Source organism: Heptranchias perlo, unplaced genomic scaffold, assembly GCF_035084215.1.
Source record: "Heptranchias perlo isolate sHepPer1 unplaced genomic scaffold, sHepPer1.hap1 HAP1_SCAFFOLD_131, whole genome shotgun sequence".
In the NCBI taxonomy this organism is placed as follows: Eukaryota; Metazoa; Chordata; class Chondrichthyes; order Hexanchiformes; family Hexanchidae; genus Heptranchias; species Heptranchias perlo.
This window is the reverse complement of record NW_027138548.1, coordinates 487,594-502,163: the sequence shown is the minus strand read 5'-3', so window position 1 is coordinate 502,163 and position 14,570 is coordinate 487,594. Positions and strand designations below refer to the sequence as shown.

At 48.4% G+C, this 14,570-nt stretch overlaps 1 protein-coding gene across 1 annotated transcript in view; it reads right to left on the bottom strand.

The window, feature by feature from the left end:
• Window positions 1-11,772, bottom strand: part of znf318 (zinc finger protein 318) — a 72,941-nt gene extending 61,169 nt beyond the window's left edge. Inside the window, exons 1-3 of the mRNA XM_067977161.1 lie at window positions 11,671-11,772; window positions 7,051-7,098; window positions 493-650 (exon numbers count right to left, since the gene is read on the bottom strand). Of these exons, the coding sequence (XP_067833262.1) occupies window positions 493-650; window positions 7,051-7,098; window positions 11,671-11,772 (308 nt within the window). The remainder of the gene's footprint in view (window positions 1-492; window positions 651-7,050; window positions 7,099-11,670) is intronic.
• Window positions 11,773-14,570: the final 2,798 nt, after the last annotated feature.

Below are 14,570 nucleotides of genomic sequence, written 5' to 3'. Positions count from 1 at the left end.
TCCTTTTTGGCAACATTGCGCCTGGCAGCACACAATAGATCCAGTAGTTGGTGCAGCAAGAGTTCTCAGTTACTATACCTGGTCGAACTATTGTTTACTGAGATATTGGGCAGAAAAAAGGTGCACTCCAGATCATAGGCGACGCAAAGTCTGCTTATGGGAGTTTCCGCTGAACCTGAAAAAATACCTCACATAAAAATGCAAAAAAAGACATTGACATGGGGACACGCACATACCAACTGAGCCGTTGCAAAGTACCAAACATAACTTTTTAAAATTTTCTACAACCCTCTCAGGATCCTGTAATTATTTTACTCTTCTATTTAACAATGAATCAAAGTAGTGGCCCAATAGTCCCTCCAACAACAAAGTCAATAAAAAGATGCAGATTCACTTCCTCTTCCCTGCACTGAATAAACAGGTGACATGCCCTTGGCCATCATTGAAACATGAACAGGTCAAAACATCCACCTGAAGAGATTCACACCCTACCTCTCAACGTCATATAATCCATCCACTGTTGATCCTAATCGGTCGAGTGCAGATGGAAGCCTTCTATCTGGGGAATTGTTGCAGTAGTGATCGTTCCCAACAGTTATCGTTAAGCTCTGATCAACCCCAGATTTGGAAGGGTGACCTGGACAGCACTTCTGTTAGAGAAGAGGAAAAAACTAAGTGAATATATTTAATTGAGCCATAGTTAATTCAAACATTTCCCACACTTCTCCAATGATTTCCTTTTTGTTTTACAATTTTCTCCTTTCATCTCCTCCGAGGTATAGTTCCATGGAGAGAGATCAGTATCCAAGTTCTTTGCCCAAACTGGCATTGGCACGAATATTAATTGGCTAAGTGATCCTTGGGGAGAGGGGTGGGAAACAGGGACATCTCAATAGACATTCACACAAAAATTTTCCGGCCAATAATAGGCATTGGATAGAGATCAGAAGCAGGAACCTTGACTATTTTTCTGCTTGAAATGCTCAAACGTTCCCTTTACACGGTATTCCATTTTTTAAAAATCCCTTAAACCCAGAAATGGTTCAGAAGAGAAAGATCTTTTAACTGAATTTTCAACCTAAGAAAAAAAAAAGTACATTCTCAATTAACAAACTTTGTTGATAATTAGAAAGGAAAACAAAAGGCATTGCTGCTAATCACAGCTGTGGGCTAACTGAGCATATCAGAGAAAAATTATTCACATTTTAAATGAGACCTGCCTGAAATAAATCTGAGAATTTAATCTTTAGTTGGTTTAAAATCTTTTAGAATAAGATACACACAAATTCTCAAAAACCTACCAATGCACACTGGTAAATTCTACAAACTGCACATGCTCAGAATGCACATGGTTGACAGCTCTGTCAAGCGTTGAGGCAAAAAACATTTAAGGAAAGTTCAGGCTTTCGAAACAGGCTGAGGCCCTGAAGTAAAAACTTTAAAGAAGGTAATTTTAATTATTGTGAAGTGTAATTTTTTGATTTTAAAATAAATTCTACTTAGAGATTTCAGTCGCTGAGAAAAAAATGGCCGATGAAAACCTTTTCAGAGCATCGGCTGACTCAAAAATCACAATAGCAAAAATTGACACTTTGAGTTAGCGCTTTGCTGTTATAAATGTTTATGCATGGGTTTCCATTATAAATGCTGACATAGGCAGTTTGAATGTTGACACAGCAAGGGTGATTCAATATCGTGACACACAAATTTCGGTTTGAACAGGGTGTGTGCCCCATACACTATTAATACTAGATATCAACACGTTCCTTACCATGAATCCTCTGACCCTTCAAACTTTGTGTCTATCACTCTGTTCCCACTTATCTCAGAGAGTCATAGAGTTATACAGTACGGATAGAGGCCCTTCGGCCCATCGTGTCCGCGCCGGCCATCAAGCCCTGTCTACTCTAATCCCATATTCCAGCATTTGGTCCGTAGCCTTGTATGCTATGGCATTTCAAGTGCTCATCCAAATGCTTCTTGAATGTTGAGGGTTCCTGCCTCCACAACCCTTTCAGGCAGTGAGTTCCAGACTCCAACCACCCTCTGGGTGAAAAAGTTCTTTCTCAAATCCCCTCTAAACCTCCTGCCTTTTACCTTGAATCTATGTCCCCTTGTTATAGAACCCTCAACGAAGGGAAAAAGCTCCTTAGTATCCATCCTATCTGTGCCCCTCATAATTTTGTACACCTCAATCATGTCCCCCCTCAGCCTCCTCTGCTCCAAGGAAAACAAACCCAATCTTCCCAGTCTCTCTTCATAGCTGAAGCGCTCCAGCCCTGTTAACATCCTGGTGAATCTCCTCTGCACCCTCTCCAAAGCGATCACATCCTTCCTGTAGTGTGGCGACCAGAACTGCACACAGTACTCCAGCTGTGGCCTAACCAGTGTTTTATACAGCTCCATCATAACCTCCTTGCTCTTATATTCTATGCCTCGGCTAATAAAGGCAAGTATCCCATATGCCTTCTTTACCACCTTATCTACCTGTTCCGCCGCCTTCAGGGATCTGTGAACTTGCACACCAAGATCCCTCTGACCCTCTGTCTTGCCTAGGGTCCTCCCATTCATTGTGTATTCCCTTGCCTTGTTAGTCCCTCCAAAGTGCATCACCTCGCACTTTTCTGGGTTAAATTCCATTTGCCACTGTTCCGCCCATCTGACCAACCCATCTATATCGTCCTGCAGACGGAGGCTATCCTCCTCGCTATTTACCACCCTACCAATTTTTGTATCATCAGCGAACTTACTGATCATACCTTTTACATTCATATCCAAGTCGTTAATGTAGACCACAAACAGCAAGGGACCCAGCACCGATCCGTGGTACCCCACTGGCCACAGGCTTCCAGTCACAAAAACAACCTTCGACCATCACCCTCTGCCTTCTGCCACTAAGCCAGTTTTGTATCCAAAGTGCCAAGGCACCCTGGATTCCATGGGCTCGTACCTTCTTGACCAGTCTCCTGTGGGGGACTTTATCGAAGGCCTTACTGAAATCCATGTATACCACATCCATTGCGTTACCCTCATCCACACGCCGAGTCACCCCCTCAAAAAATTCAATCAAATTAGTCAGACATGATCTTCCCTTGACAAAGTCATGTTGACTATCCCTGATTAATCCTTGCTTCTCCAAGTGGAGACTAATTTTGTCCTTCAGAATTTTTTCCAATAATTTTCCTACCACTGATGTTAGGCTCACTGGCCTGTAGTTCCCCGGTTTTTCCCTACTCCCCTTCTTGAATAATGGTACTATATTAGCGGTTCTCCAGTCCTCTGGCACATCCCCTGTGGCCAGAGAGGTTCTGAACATATGTGTTAGAGCCCCCGCAATCTCCTCCTTTGCCTCACACAATAGCCTGGGATACATTTCGTCCGGGCCTGGGGATTTATCTCTTCTCAACCACTCTCTGCCTCAAGTATCATTGCTTGATTTGACTGCATGATCTTCTATTCCATCCAGATATTGCACTATTCTCTTTATCTTTGCTTCAATTTCTCTCATCTGTCGCACCACATGTTTGTTCATGATCGAATGCGCTCATTTTTCTCTCCAGTGATCTACTAGCACCATCTCTCTGAATTTCTGAATCATACCCCTATCTCCAATATTATTTTCTGTCTTTCTCTCCATGGCCTCTATCTTTCTTTATCCCCATTTGTCTGAGGCACGTCTGTCTGAAATCTGTCCCACCAATCTGTCTCTCCCCTGATCTTTGACGTCCATGTCTCCCCTTCTCAGTACTACAATTATTCCCTTCTGCTTTTCTCTGGTGCTACGTTTTCTGCTGGCCCCATGTACCTCGTGGCTTCTGTGCGTCTCCATACCCCCTCTCACATTCTCTCTGACTCATCTCATCTCTCTGCAGAACAGTGGAATAGTCAAGTTGAGGTAACAAAAGCATGGATGAAGGTTTCAGCATTTGATGGCCTGAGGCATGGGCGGAGACAGGCAATTTTACGGATGTGACAGGTGGAAGTAGGTGATCTTTGTGATGGGAGAAGATATGGATTCGGAAGCTGAGCTTCGGGTCAAATTGGACACGGAGGTTGAGAATAGTCTGGTTCGGCCTTAGGCAATGGCTGGGGAGGGGGATGGAATCAGTGGCGAGGGAACAGAGTTTGTGGGGGCACCAAAGACAATGGCTTCGGTCTTCCCAAAGAAATTGAGCCTCATCCAGGATTGAATGTCGGACATGCAGTCTGACAACACAAATGTAGTGAAGGAGTCGTGAGAGGTGGCAGTGAGGTAGAGATGGAAGTTGTCAGCCTTTATGTGGAACCTGACGTCATGTCCTCGGCATCAAGGGACAGCATGTAGGTGAGAAATAAGGGGGGGGGTTCAAGAACAGAACCTTGGGGAACTCCAGAAGCAATTCTGCAAGGTGGAAGAGAAGCCATTGCAGGAGATGCTCCGGCTACGACTGGGTAGATAATGATGGAACCAGTCGAGTGCTGTCCCACTCAGCTGGACAATGGAGAAGAGGTGTTGAATGAGGATGGTGTGGTCAAAGGCTGCAGATAGGTCAAGAAGGATGAAGACAGTTAGTGAACCATGGTCACAGTCACAGAGGGTATCATTTTTGACTGATTAGGGCTGTCTTAGTGCTGTGGCGGGGCAGAAATCTGATTGGAGAGCTTCAAACATGAAGTTGTGGGAAGGAAGGGCAAGGTTTTGGGAGGCGACAACACATTCAAAGACTCTGAAGGTGAAAGGGAGCTTGGAAAAGGGGCAGTAATTTGCAAGGACAGAGGGGACAAGGGTTTTTGTTTGAGGGGGCGATAACAGCAGATTTGAAAGGAAATAGTTCCTGAGGAGGGAGCAGTTTACAGTATCAGCTTGCATTTGGGCCAGGAAGGGAAGCTAGGTAGTCAGCAGTTTAGTGGGAATAAGGTCAAAAGAGCACAAGGTGGTTTCTTGGACAAGATGAGCTCAGAGGGGCATAAGGAGAGATAGGAGAGAAACTAGAGAAAGATGCAAGTTCAGGGCGGCAGCAGGAGTGAACCTTTTTGGGTGGGGGAGAAAGAGAAGCTAGGCTTGGTGGGCAAGGTGGCAGAACAAATAGTTTCAATCTTACTGACAAAGTCCAAGAGCACCTAGCACTGTTGGAGGTGAGCGGTTTAAGGAGAGGGTTGTTAGTGGAGAAAAGAACCCGTGGGTTATCTTTGCATTCTGAGATCACCCTGGAGTAATTACCAGTTTTGGCAGAGGAGAGCAGGGGCTGTTAAGTGTTTGGTGTGGCTCAGCTAGATCTGGCAATAAATGGTTAAACCAGTTGAATGCCATATATGTTTCAAGTCTGCATCACTTGGACTTAAGGGAGAGAAGATGACTGGGAAGGGCAGTGCAGTTGGGAAGAGTGAAAGCCAGGAAAGGCACAACAAGATCAGGTAAGAGAGCAACATTAAAACAGCAAGGGTGGGAAGGGCCAGCGAGGCCTACACTTATGGCAGGGATAGCTGGTGGTCAAAATAAGCAATGCTCAGAAGTCAGGAGTCAGAGGCAAGCAGAGCCAGTAGAAGTTGTGGAGCAAAACACAGCCCCAGGAAGAGGTATAAAAGGATGGGGAAGCTGCTGGAGCACTGTCATGCAAGAGGACAGGGCCTGCAGGGAAGGCCAGGGAAATTATGAAAGCCAGAAACAGCAGAGCAAAGCTGGGAAAGGCCATAAAAACCAAGACACCAGTGATGAGAGCAGTAGCTGGCAAGAGGCTGAAATATATCAAAATAAAAACTTACCTGGAGAAAAATCTGGTAAAAACAAAATGGCAGGCAGAACAGGGTGACTAACTGCACCCAATGGTGGGAGGCCTGCAATTGTACACTGAAGATTCAAAATATTCTCAGTGATTTACTATAGGATGCATTACAGATCAGCAATCAGATTAACTTTGGGGGAAGCATCAGAGGAAAAGTGTCATCACCACTTGCCATTTTAACATGACACTCCATGGTTACATAGGAACATGCAGCCCACATACATACATACATATATTTTTTTTAAAATCTTACATCTGCATGCACTTCCTGTTAATTTTCTATTCGAAATCCCCATGCCCACATTATTAAGGACACGAGCCTATGTCAACATCACACGGTCATTACACACTGTGGCCAGTGGAGGTACCACCATGGTTTGCCCAACATGTCCCAGTACATGGAGGAGAGTCCGTGTGGTACCTCAGTAATATAACCAAACCCCACACCCCCTCACATTCCTGCCCTTTGCTGCAGGTAAACAACCACCAGCTATTTGATTTTTTTTTTTGGCTTTCCAGTGCGTTCATTTTTAACGGCTCAGGGACTAAAGAACCGTCCCCACTCCTTTAAACGTCTCTCGTTTTACAGCTCCCCGGAGCACCCCCCTTCCCCTCCCCCAATAACTTGAGGACATTTTTACCCCGCGATCTCCGTGTGACGCGTATCCAGGCCCCGGCGCTCGCGTACCGGCCGGCAGAGGGGAGCAGCACGGAGAAGCCGAGCAAAAACGACGCCTGTCCAAGTAACCTTCCCCGCCGCGACGGCACGTCGAAACCGAGGGCGACTTGGAACGGCGTCGAGATGCCGACGAAGCAGAAGAAGAACCGCCAGCAGGCCCCGGGCTCCAAGCTCGGCTCTTCGCTCGCCAACTGCGGGCTCTTCCGTGGTACATTGCAGGGGAGGAGGGGGAGGGGGGGGGAAGCGCGCGCGCGGGGGGGGGGGGGGGGCGGGGGAGCGGGCTCGGGCTCGGCCCTGGGCACGCGGGAACCAACGGGTTTTTATTTAAAACCCAAGATTCGAAGGAAAAAACGGTCGAGGCTCGCGCGCGCTGCCGCTGCGCGTCCAGACGACGCAGGGTGAGCCCGACAGGCCGCAAGCACGGTGCCCGCACTACCGACTACGCAGCAGAAACCAACCGCTAACCCACTCGACAGAGGGGCTACGTTCTTTTTTATATATATATATATATATATAAACTGTAAATATTATTATAAATCGAGAAAACTACGGGATTTATTTCAATAAAAACGGTAACCGAAGCGAACAACGGCCTCAAAGATGCTTTACCAAAATGGACCCGCTCCTGCAGAGACCTCTGGGGAACGATCGATGCAGCTACAGCGCATGTGTGGGTAGATTGATGTTTTTTATGGACTGTGGTTGTCCGCCTAAACCCATAGGTGGCGCGGTGCCTGGTACCGAGGGTCAGACAGGCTCGGCTCGGCTCGGCTCACCGCACTCCCCCCCCCCCCCATACAGGCACAGCCCATGTCCAGATAACACATCTCCCGGAACATTGCTCGAGGTGAGTGAGAGGATGCACTGTTTTATATGTTCATCCCTTTATAAAACACCAGTTTAGGCTCCAGCTGGAGTATAGTGGCCAATTCTGGACACTGCACCGTAGGAACGATGCCAAGGCATCGGAGCGGGTGCAGAGGAGATTTACCAGAATGATACCAGGGATGCTGGACTTCAGTTGTGTGGAGAGACGAGAGAAGAGTAAAAAAAATACTTTATTAGAGGAGGGCCAGTTTCAGTGTGATGAGAACAGATCTGGCCCGGGGAAAGTGGTGGGTGAAACTGCAATTGAAGAATGGGCGGTCTTTAAAGAGGAGATGGTCCAGGTACAGTCTAGGCACATTGCCACGAGGGGGAAAGGTAGGGTAACCAAAGCCAGAGCTCCCTGGATGACGAAAGAGATAGAGAGTAAGATGCAACAGAAAAAATGGGCTTATGACAGATGTCAGATTGATAACACAAGTGAGAACCAGGCTGAATATGGAAAGTTCAGAGGAAAAGTGAAAAAGGAAATAAGAGGGGCAAAGAGAGAGTACGAGAATAGACTGGCAACTAACATAAAAGGGAATCCAAAAGTCTTCTATAGGCACATAAATAGTAAACAGGTGATAAGAGGAGGGGTGGGGCCAATTAGGGACCAAAAAGGAGATCTACTCATGGAGGCAGAGGGCATGGCCGAGGTACTAAATGAGTGCTTTGCATCTGTCTTTGCCAAGAAAGAAGACACTGCCAAAGTCACAGTAAAAGAGGAGGTAGTTGAGATATTATAATTAAATAGAAATTGATGAAGAGGTGGTACTTGAAAGCCACCCGGTCAGGATGGGATGCATCCTAGGTTGCTGAGGGAAGTAAGGGTGGAAATTAATCCGGAACAAAATTAACAGTCACTTGGACAAGCATGGATTAATTAAGGAAAGCCAGCATAGATTTGTTAAAGGCAAATTGTTTTTGATGAGGTAACAGAGAGGGTTGATGAGGGCAATGCGGTTGATGTGGTGTATATGGACTTCCAAAAGACGTTTGATAAAGTGCCACATAATAGGCTTGTCAGCAAAGTTGAAGCCCATGGAATAAAAGGGGCAGTGACAACATGGATACGAAATTGGCTGAGTGACAGGAAACAGAGAGTAGTGTTGAACGGTTTTTCGGACTGGAGGAAGGTATACAGTGGTGTTCCCCAGGGGTTGGTACGAGGACCACTGCTTTTCTTGATACATATTAATGACTTGGTCCTGGGTGTACAGGGCACAATTTCAAAATTTGCAGATGACACAAAATTTGGAGGTGTAGTGAACAGTGAACAGTGAGGAGGATAATGATAGACTTCAAGAGGACATAGACAGGCTGGTGGAATGGGCAGACAATGGCAGATGAAATTTAGTGCAGAGAAGTGCAAAGTGATACATTTTGGTAGGAAGAATGAGAAGAGGCAATATAAACTAAAGGGCACAATTCTAAAGGGTGCAGGAACAGAGAGATCTGGGGGTATAGGTGCACAGGTCGTTGAAGGTGGCAGGGCAGGTTGAGAAAGCAGTTAAAAAAGCATTTGGGATCCTGGGCTTTATAAATAGAGGCATAGAGTATAAAAGCAAGGAAGTTATGATGAACCTTTATAAAACACTGGTTCAGCCGCAGCTGGAATATTGTGTCCAGTTCTGGGCACCGCACTTTAGGAAAGATGTGAAGGCCTTAGAGAGGGTGTAGAAAAGATTTACTAGAATGATTCCAGGAATGAGGGACTTCAGTTACGTGGATAAACTGGAGAAGTTGGGGTTAGAATCATAGAAGTTACAACATGGAAACAGGCCCTTCGGCCCAACATGTCCATGTCGCCCAGTTTATACCACTAAGCTAGTCCCAATTTCCTGCACTTGGCCCATATCCCTCTATACCCATCTTACCCATGTAACTGTCCAAATGCTTTTTAAAAGACAAAATTGTACCCGCCTCTACTGCTGCCTCTGGCAGCTCGTTCCAGACACTCACCACCCTTTGAGTGAAAAAATTGCCCCTCTGGACCCTATTGTATCTCTCCCCTCTCACCTTAAATCTATGTCCCCTCGTTATAGACTCCCCTACCTTTGGGAAAAGATTTTGACTATCTACCTTATCTGCTTAGAGCAGAGACGGTTGAGAGGAGATTTGATAGAGGTGTACAAAATCATGAAGGGTCTCGACAGAGTAGATAGAGAGAAACTGTTCCCATTTGCAGAAGGATCGAGAACCAGAGGACACAGATTTAAGGTAATTGGCAAAAGATCCAAAGGCGACGTGAGGAAAAACTTTTGTGTGCAGCGAGTAGTTACGGTCTGGAATCTGCTGCCTGAAAGGGTGGTGGAAGCAGATTCAAATTTGGCTTTCAAAAGGGTCGTAATCTCTGGATCACTCCCAGTGCCAGACGCTGGACCAGACTTGGAGGGAAAGATTAGAATTGTTAACGCGTGGCTAGAAGGATGATGTAGAAGGCTGGGTTTCAGATTCCTGCTTCACATGAGACCTCCAGTGACTGGGGAATGCTACACAGATGGGATGTCCTTCACCTAAACCAGAGTGGCTCCCATGTCCTTGTGAAAAGGATTAATAGGGTAGTGGGAAAGGATTTAAACTGGTTAAAGGTGTGTGAGGGTAAAATCCACACAGTAAGACAAAAAGACCATGAGAAAAAGACCAGGATGGGGCCAGTTACCCAAATAAGAGTTCTGTACACAATTGCACACAGCATAAGAAATAAAACAAGTGAGTTAGAAGCACAATTTCAGCTTATAGGTTACGATGTAGTAGCCATTGCAGAGACCTGGCGACCACCTAGGCATGATTGGGAGCTAAATATTCCAGGCTATAGTGTCTTTGGAAAGGACAGGGAATTTGGGAAAGAAAGCGAAGTAGCAAAATTAATAGAAGTCACAATTATAGCAGTAGAAAGAAAGAATTTCAGTTACAGTGATCTAGCAGTGCAAACAATATGGGTAAATTTAACAAATAGCAAAGGATGCAAGATTCTGGTAGGAATTGTCTACGCACTGATTGCAGTGATGGAGTCGGGATGTATAAATACACAGATCAGGGAAGCATGTGGCAAAAATAAAGTGGTTTTAATGAGAGATTTTAATTTTCACATAGACTGGAGGAGTCAGAACAGCTCCAGTAATAAAGGCAATGGCCCCGGGGAGGCGGGATGGCAGCGGGTGGGGACGCGGGGGGGGGGGATTGGGCACGTGGGTATCCCGCCCAGTAAAATCCGTCCGTTCCCCATACAATCGCGGGTAAATTGGAGCCACTTAACGTGGCCTCCGGGTTTGCCGTCGGAAACCTGCACAGCGGGCGGACTGCGCATCCGCATCACAGGCTGTCAGCTGGAGGAGCTCTATTTAAAGGGGCAGTCCTCCAATGGCTGCTCCTGGAGCAAACACCCAAATTACACAACAGAGCAGCACAGGGGAAAGGCTGCTCCTAGATTCAGTGATGCCTCACTCCAGGTGCTACTGGATTGGGTGAGGAGGGAGAGGGATGTCTTTTACCCGGCGGAAGGGAGGAAGTGGCCTGCCTCTGCCCCCAAGAAGGCCTGGCTCGAGGTGGCCGAGGAGGTCACCAGCACCAGTAACATCTCCCGCATCTGGATCCAGTGCAGGAAGCGCTTCAATGACCTAACTAGGTCAGCCAAAGTGAGTACACTTACCCATTCTCCAACATTCCGTCTTCCACATCACTGCCCCCACCCCACAACTCATTCTGCTCTGCCAACACTGCTTTATCACATCACTCCTCACACCCACTCAAAGCTCATCCTCAACTTACCTGCACTTACTCACCATTTCCTCACCTCCCCAGTACTCATCCCACCACTATCACTCAACCCAATCCTCATACAATGTCATGGCTCTGTCTCACACTCACCCTCTGATGCATTTCTTTCACGGTCAGCCGCACCCAAACCAATGTATTCATCGGTTGGCCACGTCACCAGCACTCACTCGCACGTCTATACTCTCTCCCCTTCTAGGAGAAGAGAGCCCAGAATGCACGGGAGAGGGCGAGGACCGGAGGGGGGCTGCTAGTTGTCCTCACAGACGGGGAGCAGGAGGCGCTGGAGCTGAGCAACATCCTTGAGTGCCTGTCCGTCGGGGATGCCGAGACTGGCACCCGACAAACGTCTGGTTACATAACTTTAACATTCAGCACACACAATATCAATTGATGTTACCATGCCTTGCCATCTTCAGCACCTCAAGATCTGTCATCATGCTTAATATTGCCTTCTGTTCTCTTACAGGGACTTCAGCGACTGCTGTGATGACAGAGGGCGATTCCTCAGAGGACCTGTCGGCCTCTGAGGGGACACAGTCACATCGGAGCGAGCCATCCCCAGCACAGATACACACACCTCACTGGGTCCCCGTCCTCAGTTAGCTGGTGTCGCAGATGGTGAGTCACCATACACATGTGAGCACGAGCAGACACTGGTGGCAGGGGCAGCTGTGGAGAGTCCATGTCGGTGGGAGCACTCTTCTCCAGGCTCTGCTCAGCTGGACACAGATGCTGAACCCTGGGGGCCATCCATTAAAAGGAGAATGATCGAGGGGCAGCAGCACATTTGCGAGGTGCTGGAACAGGTGCCACGCGCACTTTCCACATTCACGCAGAGTATGGAGGAGTCCAACTCCTGCATGAGGGGAATGGTGGCACAGGTAAGGGAGGGCATCTCTGAGATACCGTCACAGGGATGTGAGGGCATCTCTGAGATAGTGTCACAGGCAAGTGCAGGAATGTCTGCGATGGAGGGAAGGCTAGCCTCCATGGAGCTTCAAGCACGGCTCACCAATGAGTCCATTCAGGCCCTGACAACGGCCCTTCAGACTCAGGATGAACAACATTCAGCTGTCTTAAACAGGCAGGCAGATACTCTAGCACTGGCCTTACAAGGCTTCACACATGTCCTCCCAACTGTCGTCCAGCAGAGTGGTAGGAGTGGTGTGGGCCTGGCCCAGGGGAGGGACGATGGCGAAAGGGGACATGAAATTGGGGACGCCACTCAAAGCGCCCCCACGTCTCATCCCGTTGCCCCCCTCTCAACCAGTACCCGCAATGCTGCCTCCTCTCCAGGTGGCTGAGTCTGCCCTACACAGGTGCAGGTGGAGCAGTCTTTGGAGGGGCCCTCATGGGCACTGAAACCCAGAGAGCGTAGGCCCAAAGCATCTAATCGGTCAGGGCATGAACAAGAGCAACCTGCCACTACTTTGACAGTTGGTCATGTTTTTTATTTATGTTTGCTTTTTGTTAAACGTACATTAAATGTTATTATTGTCATCACTACTGCCACGTCTTGGCCATTCATGACTGGCTTGTGTAATAAGGCCCTTTCATGAGGTTCACCATGAACGTCTACACTTGTTGCCATCCATTGGGTCACTCTACAGTGGGTGCAGGTGTAGTTACAGGACTGTTTTGTGCAGGGGGTGGGGTGGGAGGGGTTGCTGGTGTGGGCTGCTGCTCTGTCCAGGTGGTGAGGACTGGACTCTTCACACTATCTGATGTTAGGAGAACCATTCACATATCAGTGACTCCCTGGCCTCACGAGCAGCCAGGTGAGCTGCTGTTCTGCCCATGGGTTGCTCCTCCTCCTCCTCCTCTGCCTTGTCCTCATCATCCTCCACCTCCTCCTCCTCCTCCTCCCGGGTGGCAGATGTGGATGGGGCCTCCTCAAGTGGCACCCCTCTCTGTTGTGCCATGTTGTGCAGGGCACAACACACGGCTATAATGCGTCCCACTCTGTCTGGTGCATCTTGAAGTGCTCCCCCTGAATGATCAAGGCACCTGAAGCACATCTTGAGCAGCCCTATAGCCTGCTCAATTGTAGACCCAGTAGTGATGTGGCTGTCATTATATTGACGCTGTTGCTCAGTGGTGGGGTTCCTCAGAGGTGTCATGAGCCACATGTGCAGGGGGTATCCCTTGTGCCCGAGGAGCCAGGCCTTGCGGGTGTTCAGTGCGGGGAAGAGGGGCGGGATGCTGGACTCCTGGAGGATGAAGGAATCGTAGCAGCTGCCAGGGTATCTGGTGCACACGTGAAGGAATCTCTTGCGGTGGTCACAGATGAGCTGAGTGTTGATGGAGTGATAGCCCTTCCTGTTGATGAACAGTCCTGGCTCGTGTGGAGGTGCTCGTATTGCTATATGGATTCAATCGATTACACCCTGCACCCGTGGGAAGCCAGCCACAGCGTGGAATCCCACTGCCCTTTCTGTCTGGCTGAGGTCATCCATGGGGAAGTTGACGTAGTGCGAGGTCCCGCGAAACAAGCCGTCGGTGACCTGCCTTATGCACTTGTGTGCAGAGGACTGAGAGACCCCGGCAATGTCCCAGGTGGCACCCTGAAACGATCCGGAGACGAAGAAGTTGAGGGCAGTGGTGACTTTGACAGCGTCAGGTAAGGAGATGCTGCTCGGCCCAGCCGCGAGCAGCTCGGCATGAAGGATGCTGCAGATGTTTGCGACTACCTGGCAACTGACTCTGAGCCTCCGTATGCACTGCTCCTCAGAGAGGTCCAGGAAGCTGAGCCTCTGTCTGTAGACCTTGTTGCAAGGGTAGTGCCTCCTGCGACGTCGCTCGCTCTGTTGTTGCCCTCCATGCTCTTGTGCAGGTGCCTGTGGCGCAGCACTGTGTGGTGGAGCTCCACCTGGCAGAGGTGGACGGCCTGCCTGGCAAGGCTGGTGATGTTGCTCGTCCTCGGATGAAGTGATGAATGCAGCCATGGCGCCCCCCATCCTGACGGTGTGAGTTTGAGAGGGTCCGCAAAGTAGGTAAACATGTTTGCACAGCAGAGTTTTGGGTGTAAAGTAAGAATTTTGAGTGAAAAGACAAAGGTCTTGCAGCCAAAACTTTTTCTGAAGTGACAGAGTGACCTGCTGCATTAAATGAGGTTTTCTCCCCACCTGTCAAATAATCATTTGCATCTCCCACTGGCTGCGGGCTGAAACACGTCTGCTACAATAGGGAGTGTTTCCCACAGCGCGGGAAACACGTTGAGGATCCTTCAAAATTGCAACCCTACCAAAATGTTCACTCAATAAGGTCTCTCAAGTACCTTAACCAACTGACAAACTATGTAAATCATCATCCCGCCGGCTTTAATCGCTGGCGGGAGTCCTGCATTCAGGAGGTGCGTGCGTACCCGAACGCGTTACTGGGGAATCCGGAAGTCAGTGGGTTGGAGCCGAGCTCCGAGCCCGCTCCAGATTTCTACCATTTTAGGAGCCCCCCCCACCCCCAATGCACTTGCTCCATCTTCT